At 38.2% G+C, this 21,780-nt stretch overlaps 1 protein-coding gene and 1 pseudogene across 1 annotated transcript in view; both read right to left on the bottom strand.

Annotated features, from left to right (window-relative positions):
• The window catches only part of PLEKHH2 (pleckstrin homology, MyTH4 and FERM domain containing H2), a 115,590-nt gene that overhangs the window by 67,519 nt on the left and 26,291 nt on the right, over positions 1-21,780 (bottom strand). Inside the window, exons 3-9 of the mRNA XM_023512058.1 lie at positions 13,078-13,227; positions 11,922-12,005; positions 11,095-11,176; positions 8,622-8,807; positions 4,638-5,599; positions 1,551-1,626; positions 14-108 (exon numbers count right to left, since the gene is read on the bottom strand). Of these exons, the coding sequence (XP_023367826.1) occupies positions 14-108; positions 1,551-1,626; positions 4,638-5,599; positions 8,622-8,807; positions 11,095-11,176; positions 11,922-12,005; positions 13,078-13,227 (1,635 nt within the window). The remainder of the gene's footprint in view (positions 1-13; positions 109-1,550; positions 1,627-4,637; positions 5,600-8,621; positions 8,808-11,094; positions 11,177-11,921; positions 12,006-13,077; positions 13,228-21,780) is intronic.
• Positions 16,540-17,531, bottom strand: LOC105886784 (annotated as a pseudogene).

Below are 21,780 nucleotides of genomic sequence, written 5' to 3'. Positions count from 1 at the left end.
CATAATGAGTTACCCCCTTCAAGGTTGTATACACTGGAGTTGTCATATTCTTGTATATCAGAGATGTATAAAGTCCTGACGTAGCATAGGAAAGCATTGCAACAGAATCTGAAACAGAAAACAACATTAAAAAACCCGTCTAACTAGCATATTAGTCTATTTCTTACAAATACGAATTAATATAATTTTAAGTCAAAGAAATACTGAATAAACACATATGACTCCTAATAGTATCATCTACTTTATGAATTAGGGCATTTATGGCTTTATTTATACACTTTGGTCCATGGGTCCTTATTTCCTCTAGTGTTCTAGTTCCCCAAGTAGACAGTAGGCTCTTTCAGAGCAAGAACCACAGCTTTTGTTTTTTTGGCATATCCATACGCACTTGGCTCAGGCTGGGCAGAACTAAGTATAATAAACTGCTCACTGACTAAAGATATTCTCTGACTAGTCGTAGCCCCATTATTGATGTGGTATTAAAATACTGTCATTGGTAAACTTGTGTCAGGTGAATGTGATGTTAAAAATTAGAATATAGGGGTGGTGCCTGTGTCTCAGTGAGTAGGGTGTCAGCCCCATATACCGAGGGTGGTGAGTTTAAACCCAGCCCCGGCCAAACTGCAACAACAAAAAGTAAGTAAATAAATAAAGATTTTTAAAAAAAGCATTTAAAAAAATTAGAATATAATTTCCTGAGTGGTAACAACAGCTGTGTATCAATGGTTACCTTTAAGATAGGACTTAGTGATGGGAGGGGGGGGAGCTGGTAAAAAGAACCACAGGAAAATTTCTCTTTTTATTCCATACAGTTCTCTGTTGTTTGGTTTTATCTTTTGTAATGGGCATGTATCATTTCTGTAAGAGTTTCCAGAAAAGAAGGAAAGAAGGAGAGGGGAAGGGAGGAAGAATAAGAAAGGAAAGGAAGAAACAGTGACTGTGTTTTAAACCCTGAGACAGAAGAACACAGAGATGAATATTTTGTGTAATTTTAAACATCTGAAAAGCCAGTTTCTCCTCTTTAGCTTCGTTCAGGTAAAAAATACATCAGAGTTAAAGGTATTTGTGTCTCTGTACTAAGATGAATATCAATTTTAAAATATAAATCAGCAACCTTAGAAATAACTTTCTGAAAGTTTTCATAATTCTATACATTCCAATGACTTTAGACATTTAGAAAACTTTTGGCTAGTGAAACAGCAACACAATCACTTACTTTTTGAAACATTTTTTGATTGTGATAAAAAACACGGAACATAAAATTTACCACCTTATCCATTTTTAACTGTACAGTTCATAAGGCATAAGTATTTTCACAGTGTTGTAAAATAGACCTTCCAGAACTTTTCCAGTTTGCAAATCTGCCCCCAGCCCTTGGCATCCACCATTCTACCTTCTGTTCCTATCAGTTTGACTACTTCTGAGACTTCCTTTAAGTGGAATCATCGAGTATTTGTGGCTTTGTGCTTGCACTATGTTTTTCTATTATGCTATCACTTAACATCCCGTCCTCAAGGTTTGTCTATGTCATAGCACGCAAAAGCACTTACTTTTATTAACATTCTCCACGTTGAAGGCCTCAGACATTCGAATGCCTGACTTGGCTACAGCATAAATTCTGCTTTCCTAATGTAAAAGAGAGATGTGAACAGGGTATTTAAAGCAAAGCAATGATTACTTTTGATACACATGTTTTTCATTTGTTCTGCATTTGATATTCACCAGATACAACTGTATTATACAACAGTCATCTGTGCCAACTATAATGTGCCATTGTGACTAATGCTGCAGAGATTCCTTCCATCCATTAGTCATTCCATTATTTATCTTTGTTCCCAAATTTGGGGTTGGTATTTTAAATTCTTTTGAAGAGGGGAAAAAATAAGAGAAAGCTTATTTATAATCACAACTACACATAAACACTACCTTCAATACTCTTACTATCCTAGATTATGGTTAAAGAAAAAAGAAAAACCTTGAATGACTGTAACATGAAGCCAGAAACTATTCATAGCTGTTGACTACACATAAACACCACCTTTAACATTACGCCAATATGGAACATGTTTTTTTTTAAAAAAGGAAAAACTTGAAGTCAGAAATCATAGACAGAATAGCATTAAATGCCATCACTTTCTTACTTCAGTGTACTTTCCAATCAGTGGGGTGGCCAACCTTTTTTCTTCTCTGCTATACATTGGAAGAAGGGTTGTTTGGGGCCACACATTAAATACACACACACTAAGGAAAGCTGATGAGTCCATGCATAATTTTTGCGATATCTGTCACCACAGATAAGCAAAAAAGTCCTCACAAAATCCGCATGTGGCCCACAGGTTACAAGTTGGACACCCCTGAATGGAATTCATAGTGTGCCAAAAGAAGGTTATTTTGTTTTCTCTCTTTCTCTGGAAGAGGCCTCCAAAATAAGGAAAGGTTATCTGCTCTACCCCCACAAGGAAAGGAACCCCGGGTGTCTCCTAATACATAGAACACCAGGTCTTGAATTTTGTTATGGGTTTAACCTGGGCGTGGTTGATTATACCAGAACATAGTGGGCAACTAGGGCTGTCCTCTTCAGGTTGGCTGGTGGCCTGAGAAGTAACAGGCAGTAGTCTCTTTCTATCAGGAACACTTCAGATTGGAGAGAGGCTGGCTGAATGTGTCAGATGCAGTTCTCTGAGCAGGTGATTGGGAGATACATACACAAAGACATACCAGCAGAGCGGGCAGAACAGAACAATATATAGAACTAAGGCAGTGAGCAGATGAGAGGCAGTCAGAAGCCAGGAGAGAGTCGGGGAGAGCAGTTAAGAGGACTAGAAAGAAAATCATTACAGGCCCCAGAGGACAAGCTGAACCGCGGGAGCAGGGGAACAGGTGTCATCTGCTCCTAAGGACCTGACCATCAGTCGTGCTACTGAATCTTCAGGTGTTGTCCTACTATAGGGACTACTATACTTTGAACGATACTTCAGTTCAATAAGGATATGTTATGCCTGAACATAAACTCTTAAAAATTCTTAAAATCAACTCATATTAATTGACATAACTAGAACACATCTCTTTTCCTTGAAACCTGAAAAAACCTAGCAAACTAGAAACCTCCAACCTGGGTCTGCTAGAAGGCTTTTGAAAAGCAATAGTACTTCTTCAGGAATAGCTTCAGAGGAGGGAGAGAGAGAAAGGCAAAAAGTAGTAAAATGGTTTGCCAAATAAAACAAACTTGAAAGCCTAACTTAAATCTCTAAAAATCTCAGTATAATAAAAGAGGCAAAATTTCTACTTCTCACTGCCTAAAGGGTAGCATAATTGGAATTCCAGAGATTCACATGCCATTAGCTTCCACTTTTTTTGTGCCATCAGAATTCAGTAATAGACTACAGACATTTCTATGTGAATACTGAAATGAGACGTCCTCTTGAAAGCAAATAAGAGCAGACCCATCTTAAGTTCTGAATTTACACAAGGAAAACATGGATGCCCTAATTTGCCTAAAATTACAACAGTCACTAAATTAAAAAATAATAATAATAAAAGAACATGGCTCTGAGGGCAGCTCCTGTGGCTCCCTCCCCATATGCCGGAGGTGGCACGTTCAAACCCAGCCCTGGTCAAAAAAAAAAAAAAAAAAAAGAACACGGTTCCAAAAGCCAAAACAAATCCTGCAACCCAGATGCTTACCTGGAGGTCAATGTTAAATTACGCCAATATGTGAAGAAAAACATCAATCTATGAGAACTGATCATTTCACCTTGTTTCAAATATAGGAAGAAATCATTTTTTTAGCCTAGCAATATGAATATTCCTAAGAAGACTCATACAGTAGATCAGTTCATGATCACATTAATGGTTAATATAGGAAGAAGATTCAATCTATTCTAGATCTGTAGAAGGAAACTTTGGTTAAAGCTTATATATCATATATAAACTAATGAAAAAAATTAAATTTCTCTCAAAGCCAATCGAGTAAATCACTATGTTCAAAAACTGATGACTAAGTAGTTAATTTTCCTGGTTCAGAATTGACTGAAAACTACCAGGGGGAACTCTTCTTCCCTACCTGCCAATGTTTCCTTCCATGCAGAGGGAGCTCCAATAATTGAACACTTCTCATCTCCACCCATTCATTTTCTCTCCCATAAGAGGACAAGTGGCATAAAGTGATTGGTAAGCTTAGAGAGAGAAACTGGCATGTGGAGACCAGAACCTTCCTCTTTTGAGCAGTAGTTACTGCAAAAAACAAGCATCTGTTTTGTTTTTCCAGGTTTTATGTTTTAGAGGGGCATGGTCTCACGAAAGGAAGCCTGCAGTCCGGTGCTGCCAGGGACTGGAGGAATAAATCTAGCTAATTCCAAAGTTCAGAATTCGAAAGCTCATTTACCCACTAATTCCCTAAAATCAGTTTTATCAGTAAATAAGGTAATATTCTGATCTTCCATCTGTTTTACCAATGTCTTATTTCTCAACTGATTCAGAACTCAGTGGGGGAGGGGAAGAAGAAATTATATTCTGAAAATTAAGAAATGGCAGTACACCACTGGATTTGAAATGGAAGAGGAAAAGTAGAGTAAAACCTGAAAGTGAGTGTTAAGAAAAATCTACTGTGCCTGTGTTGCACACAGCAATAAAATTACCCAAGAAGGAAAACGGTGCAGGGGAGGAGTTGGAGGTTTGCTACATGCTGCTTTCTTCGCCGACTCACAGATTTCCTGGTCATCTGAACATGGAGATTCCAGGGAGTCATAAGAAAATAATCCATCATCACAACTCGTGTCCATGTTCTCTAAAATTTCTGTACTGTCACCATCCACTAGATCAAGGTCGGTTTCCTGAGGTCTCAGCGGTCGTATCATGCTTATCGCATTTCTGTTTGTACCAAACATCCTGTCGGAACTTAACTGTGGCTGGCTTAGGTGCCTTTTGGCTAGTGCTACACTTATACTGAAAACATTAGGAATCCTTAACTTTGGGGGCGGCAAGTTCGATGAAGGCACTAATTGTGTTCCTTTTCCAGGGAGTGAGTTAGGATGTTTTGGAGTTAAAGCTGGGGTCAAAATAGGGCTGGGGGTGTTGGCCTCACTTGACGAAGATGAATAATCCAGTCTCTGAGACTGAAATTTTTTATTCAGTTCATCGGAGAAACTATCTTGCTCCTTTTTACTTGATTCAGAATTTCCCTTTCCAAGAGAACTGTTCTGAGCTTTCCATTGTGCCTCCTGTTGCCAAGAATATAGTTTCTTGTGTTCTGGTCTCTTTATGCTAAATGTCTCTTCTTCGAATATGGAACTGCTGTCATCAGATGCAGTCAGATACGTCTCGCTCCCCATCCTGCTGCACTGGACTCCTTCCTCTGATGTGTGGCTGGAAAGGGTAGACGTGCACCTGGACTTGGGTCTTCCTTTGCTCCCATCTTCCTCATCAGAACTCCAGTCACTCACTGGAGCCCCAGAATTCTGGGATATGCCACCATCTGTTCCAAAGCTTGTTCTTGTTTTCCGATTCTGTTCTGAGCCACAGGGAGTTTGATGCAATGTTCTCTGGCCTCTGTTGTTTTCTAGAACTTGGTTATCAACAGACTTTTCTGGAATTTCCATTTCTAGAAAAAGATAGATTACATCAGTATGTGGTCTTTAATAACCTTTCTGTGCATTTAGCTACACTGTTGAAACTAGCAATTTCATATTAATAAAGATCATTTAGGCTCTGCACCCATAGCTCAGTGGTTAGCGTGCCAGCCACATACACTGGGGCTGGCGGGTTCAAACCTGGCCTGGGCCTGCTAAACTACAATAACAACTATAACAACTTGCTTCAACCCAAGAGTTTGAGGGAGCTGTGAGCTATGACACCACGGCACTCTACCCAGGGCGACATAGTAAGACTCTGTCTCAAAAAAATAAATAAATAAATATGAACATCATTAATTCTATTTTAGAAGCAAAGAAAATGACAAGCTTCTTTCAACAAAATTTCTTTCCTTTTTTTTTTTTTTTGAGACAGAGTCTCACTTTGTCACCCTGGGTAAAGTATTGTGGTGTCATAGTTCACAGCAACTTTAAACTCTTGGGATCAAGTGATTCTCTTGCCTCAGTCTCCCAAGTAGTTGGGACTATAGGGGCCCACCACAACACCCAGATATTTTTAGAGACGGGGTCTTGTTCTTGTTCAGGCTGGTCTGGAACCACTTTGTCCTCCAAGAGTGTCAGGATTACAGGCATGAGCCACCGTGCCCAGCCTTCAACAAAATTTTAAAACTATCATAAAGTAAATTTAAGCATTATTAATACAAAGCTATAGTTTAAGAAACAAACTTTGCACCCAAGCTTTAATACATGAAATATGCAAAATCATGAAGAGAGAATAAACAGAGAAAAGCTTTCCTTATTCTACTTTTGGTTTAATTGTAACTACAAAGTATGTTTTTTATAATAACACTCTTTAAAAATATTTTTAGGACAGGGAGCAATGGCTCACACCTGTAATGCTGATACTCTGGGAAGCCAAAGTGGGAGGATCCCTTGAACTCGGGAGTTGGGAACCAATCTGAGCAAGAAAGAGACTTTGCCCCCTATTAAAATTAGAAAAATTAGCCAGGCATTATAGTATGTGCCTGTAGTCTCAACAACTTGGGGGGCTGAGGTAGGAGGATTGCTTGAGCCCAGAAGTTTGAGTTTGCTGTAAGCTAGGCTGACACAATTGCATTCTAGCCTGGCCAACAGAGTGAGATTCTGTGTCACAGAAAAAAGAAGTCTTTAGGCATGGCTTATTTTTATTTATTTTTTTATTTTTGCTTATTTTTATTTGTAATAGAATAACAGTTTCATAAATGATTTCAAAACTTTAAGGAGCAAAAAAGAAACTTGGAAAACATTGACACCATACACAGGTACTTCATAATTAAGAAACCAGAGGCTGAACAAATAAACTCTAGAATTTGCAGTCAGGCAGTTTGTTAAATTTGCAAGTGAGCAAGGACTTTAAATACAAGCAACCTCAGCTGGACTCAATTGACTGTTGGAAAGGGGGAAGGAAATTAAAATGGCTTCTCAAAAAAGAAAAGCAAATGCAAATAACGGCATGAAAGCAAGAAGCAAAGGAGCCTTCTGATTGGAAAAAGATTACATGGTTTCTAGAATTTCATAACCAAGCATAGAGGCTAGACATAGCTTTTTAGGGTTATAATTTTTCTCCTTTGGAGGAAGGCAAAGAAACTGAAAATGGAGAAGCAGCCAGCCTTTCTATACTATTTGGGGAAAGTCAACAAAAGAGATTCACTAGAGATGGCAAAGCCAAAAGATGTACAATAAAAACAAGATTTAGAAGGGCTTTAAGACTTAAAGAAAAGGAGTAGAAATCTGTACACAGGACCAGGGTTCAAATGCCTAGGTAAACATTTTCCCTGTAGCACAAAAAAGGGAAAATCAAAGCAACTACTCAAGTATCCTGTAGGGTTTTCTTTATAAGTCTGCTATGCCATTTTTAATTTCCTGTTTAATATTAGGTAATTTTTTATATTTTAAATCAATAATGAATAGGAAATTCATAGTTGTAATCTGAAACCCAACTAATCCAAGTATAGTATCTTGTAGATAGAAATGTAAACGTTTAACTTTATCTAAGATTAACTTTAATTTATTTAAGAGACGGGGTCTTGCCATGTTGCTCAGGCTGGCCTCAAACTCCTGGGTTCAAGCGATCCTCCTGAGTCAGCCCCATGAGTAGCTGGAACTACACATATGGGCTGCTGCACCTTGCTTTTTAATTTTAAGTATTGCTTCCACCTATAGGAAAAAGCATTAACTAGGGAAAATTGGATAGATGTGGTCACTCACACCTGTATCCCAGAATCTTGGGAGGCCAAAGTGTGAGGATTGCTTGAGGCCAGGAGTTTGAGACCAGCCTGGGCAACATAATGAGAGCCCATCTCTGCAAAAGATAGAAAAATTAGCTGGGTGTGGTGGTGGGTGCCTGTAGTCCCAGCTACTTGGGAGGCTAAGGTAGGAGGATTACTCCAGCCCAGGAGTTTAAGGTTGCAGTGAGCTATGATGGTGCCACTGCACTAGCTTGGGTGACAGAGTGAAACCTTATCTCTCCAAAATAAATAAATAAACCAAATAATTAAATAAAAAATTCTTTTTGAGGCAAGGTCTCACTCTGTCACCAGGGCTAGAGTGCAGTGATGTCATTATAGCTCACTGTGACTTCAAATTCCTGGCCTCCAGTGCCACCACACTGGACTAATTTTTCTATTTTTTGTTGAGAGGAAGGTTATCACTGTGTTGCTCAGGCTGGTCTCAGATTCCTGGCTCAACTGATCCTCCCACCTAAGCCTCCCAAAGTCCTAGGATTATAGCCATGAACCACTGTGCTTAGCCTGAAATTTTTAAATAAATAAATATGAAGGGAAAATTAGTTTCTTCTATACATTACTGGCGCAGATTCTCAGAAAACACAAAATAATTAGATATACTAAGTTAAATGCTGTATTGATCTTTATAAATACCCCCATAAAACACCGAGTAGTCAGGAAAAAAATAAGCTATATTTGCATTAATTTTAGCAAATGATTTGTCTTTTTGGAAAAAATGGCAAAGTGAACTCCTATAATCCATAAATACCGTCTATGTCTTTTCCTTCAGTGAACTCAGCTTTTTTAGTTGAAATCTTGCTCATTTCCTCAGCTTTCACAACCTGCGGAGGACTCTTTGCTCGAGATAAAAAACATCCAAAGGTTAAACTGCTCAGGCGCTGGCCCTCTGAAAGCTTTAGTGTAGAGACAATGGATGTCTTCTTTCCTTGAACTTCTGCAACGTCAATAATCAAAATTAAGATTTGAATTTTTTATAGCAGTTTGTTAAACACAGAACCAAAGCATATTGATAAGTTGGACAAATCACTCTACACCAGAAAAAATCTGAAGTTCATCTTTATTTACATATAATAACACAGAACCTTCAACGATGAGCATCATATGCCTATATTTAAAATCTGGGATGGCCCAGTGGCTCATGCCTGTCATCTCAGCACTTTTTGGAAGGCCAGGGCAAGCAGATCCCTTGAGGCCAGGACTTCGAGACCAGCATGGGCAACCTATCGAGACACCACCTCTATAAAAAATTTAAAAATTAGGGGCAGCACCTGTGGCTCAAAGGAGTAGAGTGCCGGCCCCATATGCCAGAGGTGGTGGGTTCAAACCAGGCCCCGGCCAAAAAAAAAAACCCTAAAAAATTAGTTGGACATAGTGGTCCCAGCTACTCAGGAGGCTGAGGCAGGAAGATCTCTTGAGCCTAGAAGTTAAGGGTTTCAGTGAGCTATGAGTGCACTTTGTCCAGCTTAAGTGACAAAGTGAGACCCTGTCTCAAAAATTAATAACAAATAAAAATAAATAAAATCTACTTTATATACTTTGAATGTTCAAAATATTTTTTTAACTGCAGAGAGAAACATACCTAATCCCTTTAAGAGTAGTTAGTTCAAAACCAAAACAAAGAAAAAACAGATTACAAATAACTAAAGAATTATAGCTTCTTACAAAGTCAAGGATTGATAAATACCAGTTAGGCATTGGTAAAATAGGTGTGATCTGGCACTAACTGTGAGGAAAAAGGGACTTAAGTCCTGGTCGTTAAAACAACCAAAGGAAATATGGACCATCATTGGGGCAAATAGCACATTATCATGGTAATGATTTTTTCTTATCTCAGTTACCAGTAATGAGAAGAAAATAGATGGAGTGGCTTGGTCTGTGGTGACCATAATATAAAGAGCCTTAGTCATTTCTTTAGAAGAACTAAAAGGGGGTGGGGGTGGGGAAAGAATTTAGATAGCTAGTGGAATGATTATTAGGTCAGCACCTAATCACGGGTTTAAATTCATCTGTAGGACTTTGGACATTGCTGCTTATATGATCTAAAGGCATGGCGATCCCCAAAACAAAAATGTCTGAGGAAATTCAATTTTTAACTCTAGGAAAACACCAAAAGGTTAACTTACATAGCAACAGATAAATGAGTTGAGTACATAGTATGTTCCTTTAACTGTATCTTTTAGTATTTTTATGTTGATCATCTCTCACAGTAATACTAGAATAACTACATTTATGAATATATTTGTAAGTAATCTAGTACATGTGCTAGATTATATCTGTTCTTCTAAATCCAAGCTTAGTTTCTAAGGATTGATACTTCTCAGTCTGTAAGAACTAAGAGGCTGCCAGTGAAGACTAGAAATGCAAGCGAAGAATATCAGAGAAAACAACAAGTTTTTGAGAATGGGCTTAGTACATCTAATCTAGTTCAACAAGGGCAAATGTCACATGGACTTGAAACTTTAATTCATGTTCACATCTTCCTGGACATCTGAAGTACATACCTCTCTAATATAAAAACTTTTAACCTACTATATGGTGTGGTAAGGTGGCCTCAAAGTCACACGTGCCCCTCCAGATCCCCAAGTACAGCCCCTCAAATGAATCCAAACTTTTATTTATTCATTTATTTTGCAGTTTGGGGCCAGGGCTGGGTTTGAACCCGCCACCTCCAGTATATGGGGCTGGCGCCCTACTCCTTTGAGCCACAGGCACCGCCCTGAATCTAAACTTTTATTAAAGGGATTTATTCTAAAAAATGTGAATTCGATCAGAAGGCCCCAAGGCCACAGGTTCCCCACCCCTGATTGGAACCCACTGCCCATGGTCCCTGACTTCTTGGTTTAATGTCAACATACAGTACTTCTAGCAAGTACTAAGTCCCAGGACTTAGGATGGGTCTAAAAAGGAGACAGATGGAAGGCCTTTAAGACTAGGGAAAGGCAAAGTTAGTATCTGCTCATGCTTTTCTAACCTATGTAGTGATCACCTTGGAACTCCTGTACATCATCAATCCTATCTTTTTTTGCCTTTCATTTTCAGGCCCAACATTCACTGGGGTGCAGAAGTTCTGGTTTAAGAAATTCTATTTCACTTCATGACACTAACTTCTTGTATGATGTTTATAATTGCGTCTTTGAAACACCAACCCCCCCCATGCCCCGGAAGAGTAAAATCTTAAATAGCCAAATAAATCTAGGCAAGTTATCTCGAAGTATTTGTACCTTGTAGTTTTGACTGTATTGTTCTTATCTCTTCAATTTGGTTTTGGTTGATCAAACGAAGATTCTGATTCTCCAATTCCAGCTAAAAGAATAAAGTGGTATTCTTTTCTATAGAGATAACATTTTCAGAATGTTCTAATTATAAGATTTAGAAAATGTTAATACCTAGTTACTCTCTATGTAAGCAAAATACAAAAGAAGTGATAAGCAAATACATATATCAAGTTACATTTCAGCACCAGCTATCAAACTAGGTAAGTATGGCATTAATATTTATTTTTCCCAAAACTAAGAGTTTTGAACGTTTTGACCCCCATGCTTTTGCCTACAAAATTATTTTAAACCAAAATATTTCAGCATTAACTGTCATATAAAATAATGAATGTATGCTTCTCAGACACTAAATACATTTTATTTCTTAAGATATTCACCTTTGTTCTCTAATTATTTAAAACTAATTAGAACTAAAGTTAACTAGTCAGAATGAGGTTATTAATGCTGATAATCATGAGTCTACTGATATGTTTCATTTTAGAAATACACTAGATATTAAATGAAAGCTACCTATCCCAATTTTACCAAGAGACACAACACCACCACCAACCAATCATAATTTTTTGCTTCCTTCAATTTTTTTTTTTTTTAAGACTAGACAAAGTAAGAAGGGGGGAAAGAGTAGAATAAAGAGTTCAATCTGTAACTGACTGTGATCAATCAAGTAAGATAACTCCCTACCTTTGGACCAGCCAGAATAGTCATATATTCTGATGACTCTATTTAGAAGAAGTAAAAGGTGGAGAAAAGGAAAATAATATAGCAGCAAATACCTCGTTTAACTTAACTGTTACCCATTCTTTGATCTTAGCTGCTTTCTCTTCTATTATTTTAGCTTCTTGTATCCTTATTTGTTTCTGAAATAACATTAGCAGTTTGTTTAGTTCAAACACAAACTCAGTGATCTAGAAAAGTTACATTATAAATATACAAGGCAAATCTCTTGTTTCCAAGTTAATACATCTCTCCTCCAATTACCAAATCGAATTTTAAAAAAGAAAAAGATTATCCAGCAGATGCAATAGTAAACCATTGCAAGTACGGAAAGTTTTAACTGCTATTTTCTTTCTCTGAAAGATTATACACAAAAAGTCAATCCACTGAATCTATCAACAAAATAAACCATCTCTGGAAATGGATTTAGAATAGTATCACAGGGGTCAACCAAGTTAGAGAGAGGAGAATAAGAATCTCCTTAGGGACTTTTCCTTTCCTCAAGTGCTAGTTTTCAAGGATCCAGAAAAAATAATCATTTAGAAACTATAGCTCACATTTACCAATCTTGAAATCTGGCTATGGTAACAAAACTACTGAGAATGTGACTATCATATAAATCACAATGGGTGGGGCCTGGAGGTAGCAGGAGGCTGAAAACCACTGACCTAAAGAAACATTGATCCCCAAGAAATAGAAAAGCAAGGCTGAAAATAAACAACAATGGAACATATTTAACAATACAATTTCCTGGTGGTCATATTTAAATGACCATTTAAGTAAATAATTCCAATACAATTTTTTTCCTAAAGATTTTTAAATAAACTAAATACTACACTTGTTTCAATAAAGTGGTTCAGAAACAGTATTCCCATTCCTAAGAAAGACTGGTGTCAAACGTATATATTTAACAATATGTAGCTGCCAACAGCCAAATGTTTCCAACTTAAACATTATACCTGACATTGTGGATTTTAAGGAGCACTGTCATACCAGAAATGTGTTAATTCTCACATTCTCAACTTGGAATTACCCCCAACTTTAAGGCAATGTCAATTTGCTCGCAGCTTTCACCAATAAATGTGATGCAATCTTTGGGTTGACAGAGTAAGATTTCTCCCCCAAATTTAGACATTTAGGCTTTCTATTTTTAATTTTTATACATGAATTGGTATACTCATTTAGAACTTGCTGAATGACCAAATTCTTTCTAACCTGCTCTTCAAGCTGCAGCTCCAAGTTTTGAATGATGTCATCTTTTTCTTGTATTAGAGATTCCAGATCTTGACACTTTTTGTATAACCTTGTCTCTGACTCACTGGTTTGAATATTGGCTGCTTTTAATTTTTCTTCCATAACTTGTACCTAAATTTAGAGTATAAAATATTAAAATTGTACATGTATTTAATTTATCATAGTTTAAATGTAGAATTTTACTGTAACACCATATAGGTTCCTGAAGGTTATCATAAAAGGAAAATACTAAAAAGCAAAAGGTTGAATGTTTATAAAGGTTATAACTTAATTATAAAGGTTATAATTTAATAATGATAAAGTCTGAAGAATATTTTGCCATGAGGTGTTACCTCTGAAGTACATAAGGGTACACACATAAGAGACACTCAGAATATTGCTGTCAGAGAAACTAATAACATCGTTGTTTACTAGATCCACACAAATATGCTAAGTGTTCATAAAAGTATAGAAACAGAAAGTTTCCAGCACTCATTTTCTCTTACTTTTTTAAACAAAGTAGGAATATTAAAGAAGGTGAATGGTAAGGTAAGACTCAGACTGGATAACTTGGTAAAACAACATATTTAGGGGGGAAAAAAATGAACTAGGATGGAAAAGAAACCTCTACACAGTGGAGAGGAGAAAAAAAGAACCTTAAACCTTAAATGATGTAGTCAAAAAAAAAAAAAAAAGAGTCTAGATATACATGAAGAGTACATTCTGTGAGGGCTTGCCAATTCATTTGACAAATATTCACTCAATACCTGCCAAATGCCAGGCCTATTCCAGGCCCTGTGAAGGCATCGGTAAATAAAACAGACCCCAAAATCTCTGCCTGCATAGTAGTTACATTCTAATGGGCAAGAGAGATCACAAATATAATAAATGTGTAAAAATCAGTACAGTATCTTACCCAAGTGATAAGCGTGAGGAGGAAAAAAGAACATGGTAAGAGAGATCAGGTGTGTAGGCAGAGGTTGAGTGATGCCTCAGTTTTAATATCTGAGATAGACAGGCTCTACTTGGATCCTCTGCAAAACTCATTTGGGCAAAGGAAATCTTAGAAGGCCATATCAACATATTGTGTTGCTGACCTACATAGATTATACAAGTCTATTCAACTCATAGTAAAGTTTAGATTTTACTATTATCACCTTTAGGTCTCACTTTTCTCACCTTTCTATGAATCACAAAGCTGGTCCTTGATTATAGATGGTCTAGTGCAGGTGTCCTCAAACTACAGCCCACGGGCCACATGCAGTCCGCCTAGGACATTTATCCGGCCCACCGGGTGTTTTTGCCACCGCTGCCTGTCCTGCTTAGCAGACGACTTGTCCCAGGGCCCGCAATCTGGCCCTCCAATGGTCTGAGGGACAGTGAACTGGCCCCTTGTTTAAAAAGTTTGAGGACCCCTGGAAGTGGATTGGATGCCTCACCAGAGACTTTACAAGGAGGTCCAAATAAGGTATATGGGAGATGTTAATAGTAAGAAAGAAAATAAAGTATTGGGGGATGTATACGATATTGAAACTTTCATTCTATATAGTAATAATATAGAATATATATAGAATATAATTTCAGTAATATTGAGATTATGGGGCAAAGAAGAAAATAATATGAAAGTATTGAGAAATTAAAGATAATAGTTAAGATGAAAAATCTTAAGCTTTAAAAATACCTCTGAAAATTCACAATAAATCCTTAAAGTTCAAAAATATTTGACTAATGAGAGTTTTTGGCAGGAATGTGGAAAGGTTAGTTTGGTCTTATTTTTTTAACCATGAATACCAAGTTTCATGTCTGCGTTGACTGCATAAATGTAAATTCAACTCAGATGCCAAAATTTCCAACCAAATGGCTAGAAACTATGAAAATAAAAACAGAAGAGGCTCAGCGCCTATAGCTCAACCAGCTAAGGCGCCAGCCACATACACCTAAGGTGGCGGTTTCGAATCCCCAGCCCGGACCCGCCAAACAACAATGACGGCTGCAACCAAAAAATAGCCAGGAGTTGTGGCAGGCGCCTGTGGTCCCAGCTACTTGGGAGGCGGAGGCAGGAGACTCACTTGAGCCCAGGAGTTGGAGGTTGCTGTGAGCTGTAATGCCACGACACTCTACCCAGGGGGACAGCTTGAGGCTCTATCTCAAAAAAAAAAAAAAAAAAAAAAAAAAAAAACAGAAGAAAGGGCAGCGCCTGTGGCTCAAAGGAGTAGAGCACCGGCCCCATATGCCAGAGGTGGTGGGTTCAAACCTAGCCCTGGCCAAAAAAAAAAACAACAGAAGAAAAAGAATATTCCATTATCTAAATGATCATTTAATTTTGATTCTTTGACATACTATGGCAGGCTTTCTGCATGAGCTGTGGGACAAAGGTCTGCATCAGAGACACTGTCATGCAAAACAGCCAGAGCAAGACAGAGAGAGAATTGGACAGTCATTGTGAAATGGTACAGCCAGTTGCACACAGGGCCTTCTGTAGCTGAGGAAGCAGAAAGAGGAGAGCAGAGGCCAAGTCCAAAACGGCAGTTCACTCTGAGGACACAGTAATAGAAGGTAAACCTCAAGAAAACCAAAAGTAACTGAATAAGAATAGAAATAAATATATCTATAATCTCCTTTTATTAAATTGAAGGAAGCCACCCTATTGGACCAGTGACTTTTCAACCAGTGTGCCCTAGAGGATCTTAGGTGTGCCCTGAAAATGTTTAAAGCTCATTAATTAAATTATTTTCCAAAGACGTTCAAAGCACAGTCAGGATATTCTCTTTTTACTCTTTTGTTTTGGTCAATGTAATTGAAGTGTGCCACGGAAGTTTAACTATAGGTTCAAGTGTGCCATAAAAAAAGTTGAAAAACACTACTATAGACATTGGATTGTGACATAAAGTCATCCCATTATTACTCAGGAGGGGTCTATAGTTCTGGAAAATTATGATTTAGAACCATTCTCCTACCTTGAAAAATGTTCATCTTGTGAATGAATGCTACAGAGCTCCTCAGATGCATCTCTGCCATCTGAAACTTTTTAATTCCACCACTTTTATTTTTTTTCTTTTCATATAATATATATTTATTAGTTTGTACTAGCACATTCTCAGATTACAAAGGCAATTTAGTGAAGGAATGAATATTCCTTTTGATAATTTGAGTCATCTGAAATAACACAAACAATACGTTCCAAAAAATAATCCTCATTTGAATAACAAAAAAAAAAAAGACAAGTTAAAGGACAAAAATTACCTTTTCCTTTCTTACAGGTAAACACTGAAGTGGACCTAATTTGACTTTCATTTTAAAATCTTCCCAAAACAAAGGCAATTTAAAACCTAATATAAAAGAATAAAGAAATTGTTTACTAAACTGCTAGTCTCCAGCACCATTCTCTAGCCGCTGTTAGTTGTTTTGGTGCCAGTTCTTTGTCTGTTTTCTTCCCTTGCTCTTTTAACAGGTTGCACTGTTTTCATCACACTCATCATCACTGTCAAATTTAGTTTTCTTGCCCTGAGACTGTACTTCCCCTTTAGCAGACCCAGACTGAGCAGCTTTATTGCCCTTTCCTTTTCCTTTAAATCTGTGACCTTTTGGACTTCCAATTGTTTAGAGATTCTTCTATGATTTTTTCAATGCTGCTTTTCCCGCCATTCTTTCTAGTACTTCCCAAGTCACTTCTTTGTTCCTTAATTGTATACAGGTTACCATTATTTGCATCTTTAGCTTTACCCAATGCTTTCTTGGCTTTTTCCTTGAACACAATAATCCCCCTGCTGCGCCTCTGACAAAGTCTATCCATTTTTATTTCACCATGACTTGAGAAAAGGACGTGCAGATCTACAAGTCTAATCATCTAAGTCACCCAAAATTTCAGCACATGTCCATTCTTTTCTTCCAGAGATTTTGTTTCAGCATCTTCTTTTATATTTTTCCTTGCTCTTATTTAGCCCTGAATTTAGCTTACACTTGTTTTCTTTGATTTTTTTTTTAAACAAAGTAATCCCCCTTGAAAAATAATAGCAGGACTGTGTCTTTGTACTTCTGGCCAGGGGTCTCTACAAACTTCATAGCAGATTCTATTCTATCAAACACAGCAAATACTGATCCCTTAAATGCTTTGTGCAATGTTCTTCTCATCTGAATATTTAGTACTTGACCTTTATCTTCTAACCATTCTTCTATGTCATCAAGGGGACACCTTTAATATAGACAGAAATGATTTTTACATCATTGTTATGCTCATCAATCACTTCAGGGAGGGTTTTGCTTGGAGATCCTCTGATTTTAATTTTATCTGCACTGATTTCCATGGGTTCTACCTTGGATTTGCTTGGTGCTTCTACAATTACATTAAAGTCTGTTGCAAGATGGTTTAACTCAATTCAGTGACAGATTTCAGCCCCCAGAGCAGCCATTTTTTCATTATCACCATTTGCAGCCATTGTGGCTACCTTTAAGTTCCTGGTCCCATAGAGCCACGCCACAGATTCACTAGCAGCCATGCCTGGACTTTCTAGCCCGCCACACTTTTAGATAAACAACTTTCCTAGGCAAGAAAAATATTAGCAAAAGTGGCTGAATCTCTTAGGGAAAGAGAGCCCAAAGTAGTTATAGGCAACCTACTTACCAACAGGTTAAGACTAGGTCCCATAGGATTCACCCACCTTCCTTGGTGATTGGTATGAATAAAAGGTCTACAGAGAAGCTAAGAGGCCCACAGAAAAATCAAGTAGCCTTTTAAAATGTCTTACAACAAGCACACAGAAATAACCCAGGCCTTTTTCCATTCATTTAGGAGAGCCACATAAGAATTTTAACTAGTCAAAGACTGACCAGCAATAAACACCTGTGAATTCAAATTGATTGATAAGCTTTCATGATTATCTATACATAGAAATCCTCTGGTGTGGAAGGCCTTGTGTTTTTAGGCTATTTTTCTCCTTTACTTCTAGGAGATGCAACCTCTAGCTGCATCTACCCGCCTCAGCACACACTCTTCAGCTATTTCCCCAAAACCTTCTTGATCCTGAAGTCCTGACTTGGGATGCTCAGATCCTATACATTCCAAAGAAACAACTGGGTCTTGACTGGCTCTTTGGAGACAACCTCTGAGCCTTTGAAATATGATGACTGATAAGACTGCCTTTGTAGGCCAGGCATGGTGACTCACACTTGCAATCCTAGGACTCTGGGAGGCCAAGGCAGGTCGATTGCTTGAGCTGTTTGAGCAAGAGTAAGACCTCGCATCTACTGAAAACAGAAAAAACTAGCCAGGTGTAGTGGTGGGCACCTGTAGACCCAGCTATTCAGGAGGCTGAGGCAAGAAGATCTCTTGAGCCCAGGAATTTGAGGTTGATATGAACTATGATGACACTATGGCATTCTACCCAGGGTAATAGAGGACTCTGTCTCAAAAAGAAAAAAAAAAAAAGGCTCAACGCCTATAGCTTAGAGGCCAGGGTGCTGGCCACATACACTGGGTTCAAACCCGGACCAGGCCTACCAAACAACAATGACAACTATAACAAAAAAAAATAGCTGGGCATTGTGGCAGGTGCCTGTAGTCCCAGCTACTTGGGAGGCTGAGACAAGAGAATTGCTTAAGCCCAGAAGTTTGAGGTTGCTGTAAGCTGTGACGCTAAAGCACTCTATGGAGGGCAGCCAAGTGAGACTCTGTCACAAACAACCAACCCACCCTGCCTTTGTATACCTGAGAACTTGGGCCACCTCAGATAGTTTATGCTAACAGCCTGATTTATGATGAATGCCTGTTCTGTTCACCTTAGTCCCTGTGCCATGCTGTATCATGTTGACCTCTGAAAAGTGGGAGGGCTGCTGGAAATTGAACAACTAAGATCAGTCACATGGGTACTCCTGACCTTCTGGCTTGAGTGAGCTTCTTTGACCAGCAATACATCATACATATTATCACATATTGATGGGAGGATTAAACACATCTCTGCACAACCCCACTGCAAGAGGACAACTGAAAGTTAGTTCTTGGCTTCTCCTGGACACCATTCTATGTGCCTTATTTTTTTTAATGTTTATTAGTATTATTATTATTATTAGACACTTTGTCACCCAGGCTGGAGTGCAGTGGCACAATTGTAGCTCATTGTAGCTGCAAACTCCTGGGCTTAGCCTCTTGAATAGCTGGGACTACAAGCACACACCACTGCGCCTGGCTAAAATTTTTGTTTTATTGTAGAGACAAGGTCTCGCTATAGGCTGGTCTCAAACTCTTGAGCTCAAGTAACCTCTCCCTTGGTCTTCCAAAGTGCTGGGATTACAGGTGTGAGTGCCAAGCCCAACCCCTTTGTTAATTTTATTCTATATGCCTTCACTATGAAGGATGGTTTCAATCTTTGCTTTTTGGGGTGAAACATCCCTTTTTGGTTAATACAGTTTTTTACATCTTTAGGATATGGTTCAATGACAAAAAGACTATCTGAATTTTAGCAACATAAAACAACAGGTAAGCCTTTTTAGATTCATTATGAAATATTTACAGGAAATAATATCTTTCTGTAGCATAACAAAATAAGCACTAAATATATTTTAAGCCCTGTGACAAAAATAAATAACAAATTTTGCTAACTCATAAAAACTGTGGGAGGTTTGCAATTCTCTCTCTCTTTAGTTTTGTTTTGATTTATGGCAATTTGTTTAAAATAACCAATCATGATTTCTTTTGCTGAAAGATGTGGCATATGGAATTAAATAACTTTATATTTGATACCCTCAAAGGACAATTTCAAATAAGTAAAAGTTCTCCCTGTTAAACTTATCAAGCCCAATAGTCAGGTCCTTATAGGAACAAACTGCCACAGTATACTTTCCTTGCATTGGGAGCAGGATTTCTTTTTTAAAGACTTCCAGTTGGACATTTTAAGATTCATTAAATCAGAGGAGGGAAAAAATTAATTGAAAATCACAAATAAAGGCCAGGTGTGGTGGCTCACACCTGTAAGCCTGCCTAACACTTTGGGAGGCTGAGGCGGGAGGATCCCTTGAGCTCAGGAATTTGAGACCAGCCTGAGCAAGAGCAAGAACCCATCTCTACTAAAAATAGAAAAAATTAGCAGGATATTGTGATTGTGACAGGTACCTATTGTGCCAGCTACTTGGGAGGCTGAGAAAGGAGGATGGCTTAAACCCAGGAGTTTGAGGTTGCTGTGGGCTATGATGTTGATGCCATGGCACTCTAGTGTGAGCACAGAGTGAGATGCTGTCTCAAAAAAAGAAAAAAAAATCACAAATAAAATATACTTAATTTGGTGGCACTCGTAGCTCAAGTGGGTAGGAAGCCAGCCATATACACCCAAGCTGGACGGTTCAAACCTGATCTTGGCCAACTAAACAATAATGACGGCTGCACCAAAAATAAGTCAGGTGCTGTGGTGGGTGCCTGTAGTCCCAGCTACTTGGGAGGCTGAGGCAAGAGAATCGCTTAAGCCCAAGAGTTTGAGGTTGCTATGGGCTATGACGCCATGGCACTCTACTGGGGCAAGAAAGTGAGACTCTATCTCAAAAAAAAAAAAATCCTTAATTTAATTTAATTGTCAAAAACATATTTGCCACATATATGATTTAAGAATTTTAAATTCAGGCAACACAAAACCATTCTCAATTTCTTTCTTTTCCCTATGATCTGGGTACTCAAAGGAGAGAAAGGAAGGGAAGGAATAGATAGGGAAGAACAGACAGAGACATATGGAGACAGCCCTGGGTACAGAGGTAAAGAGAGGCACCTGAAGGAAAGTCTACAGCTAGAAAGGAAAAGACAAGGAGGAGACATTAAAGACAGCGAGGCAGACAAACTGGCAGACGTGTGCTGCAGGTGAGGGGCTGAGCAGGAACACGCCCTACAGAAAAAGACAAAGGCATCTGTGTAAAGTGACAGAGAATGACATAATAAGTGTCTGATAGCCCTTAAGTAGCTCTGTATGATTTTACTGTTAATTATTACCTTTTTGTAAGTCTAAATAGGGAAATCACTAAGGGACACAATCAGCTAATGCATATTAGAAACATGCACAACCTAGATCCTGACCATCACTAATAGTCCTTTCACCACCACCATTTATTAAAGGCTAACTGCATGCCAGGAACTTTACTTAAATTAGCTTCAATCTTCACAATAGATGAAACTTACCTAGCACTTGTATGTGCCAGGAAATGTTCCAAGCACTTTGCTCACAGCAACCTATTTAATTTCCCCAAAATCCTATGTGACTGTACTATGTTTTATAGATGGGAAGGTAAGGTCTATGTCAAACAGGTGGTAAGAGCTGACCGTAGTTCTTGAACTCAGGCAGTCTGGCTCCAGAGCCAGTATCTTAACTCACTATGACTATTAAAAGCCTCTGCAAATACAGAGGTGATCAGCTCTGCAAGTACCAGCTCTTTTTCACAAGCGGTGAAAGTGACACTCAAAGAAACTAAGGAAGTTTTACAGCCAAATAAGTGATAGATTTTAGATTCAAACTCAGCTAAAATTTTAACTCTGTTCCCAATGCAGAGAAACATTAATCTGTCTTTCTTTTTCTTTTTCTTTTTTTTTTTTTTTGAGACAGAGCCTTAAGCTGTCCTAGAGTTCCATGGTATCACAGCTCACAGCAACCTCCAACTCCTGGGCTCAAGTAAGTCTCCTGCCTCTGCCTCCCAAGTAGCTGGGACCACAGGCGC

This window comes from Otolemur garnettii, unplaced genomic scaffold, assembly GCF_000181295.1.
Source record: "Otolemur garnettii isolate 467f Iridium unplaced genomic scaffold, OtoGar3 scaffold00024, whole genome shotgun sequence".
Lineage (NCBI taxonomy): Eukaryota > Metazoa > Chordata > Mammalia > Primates > Galagidae > Otolemur > Otolemur garnettii.
Note: the sequence above shows the minus strand (reverse complement) of the source record. Positions and strands in the feature narration are given on the sequence as shown.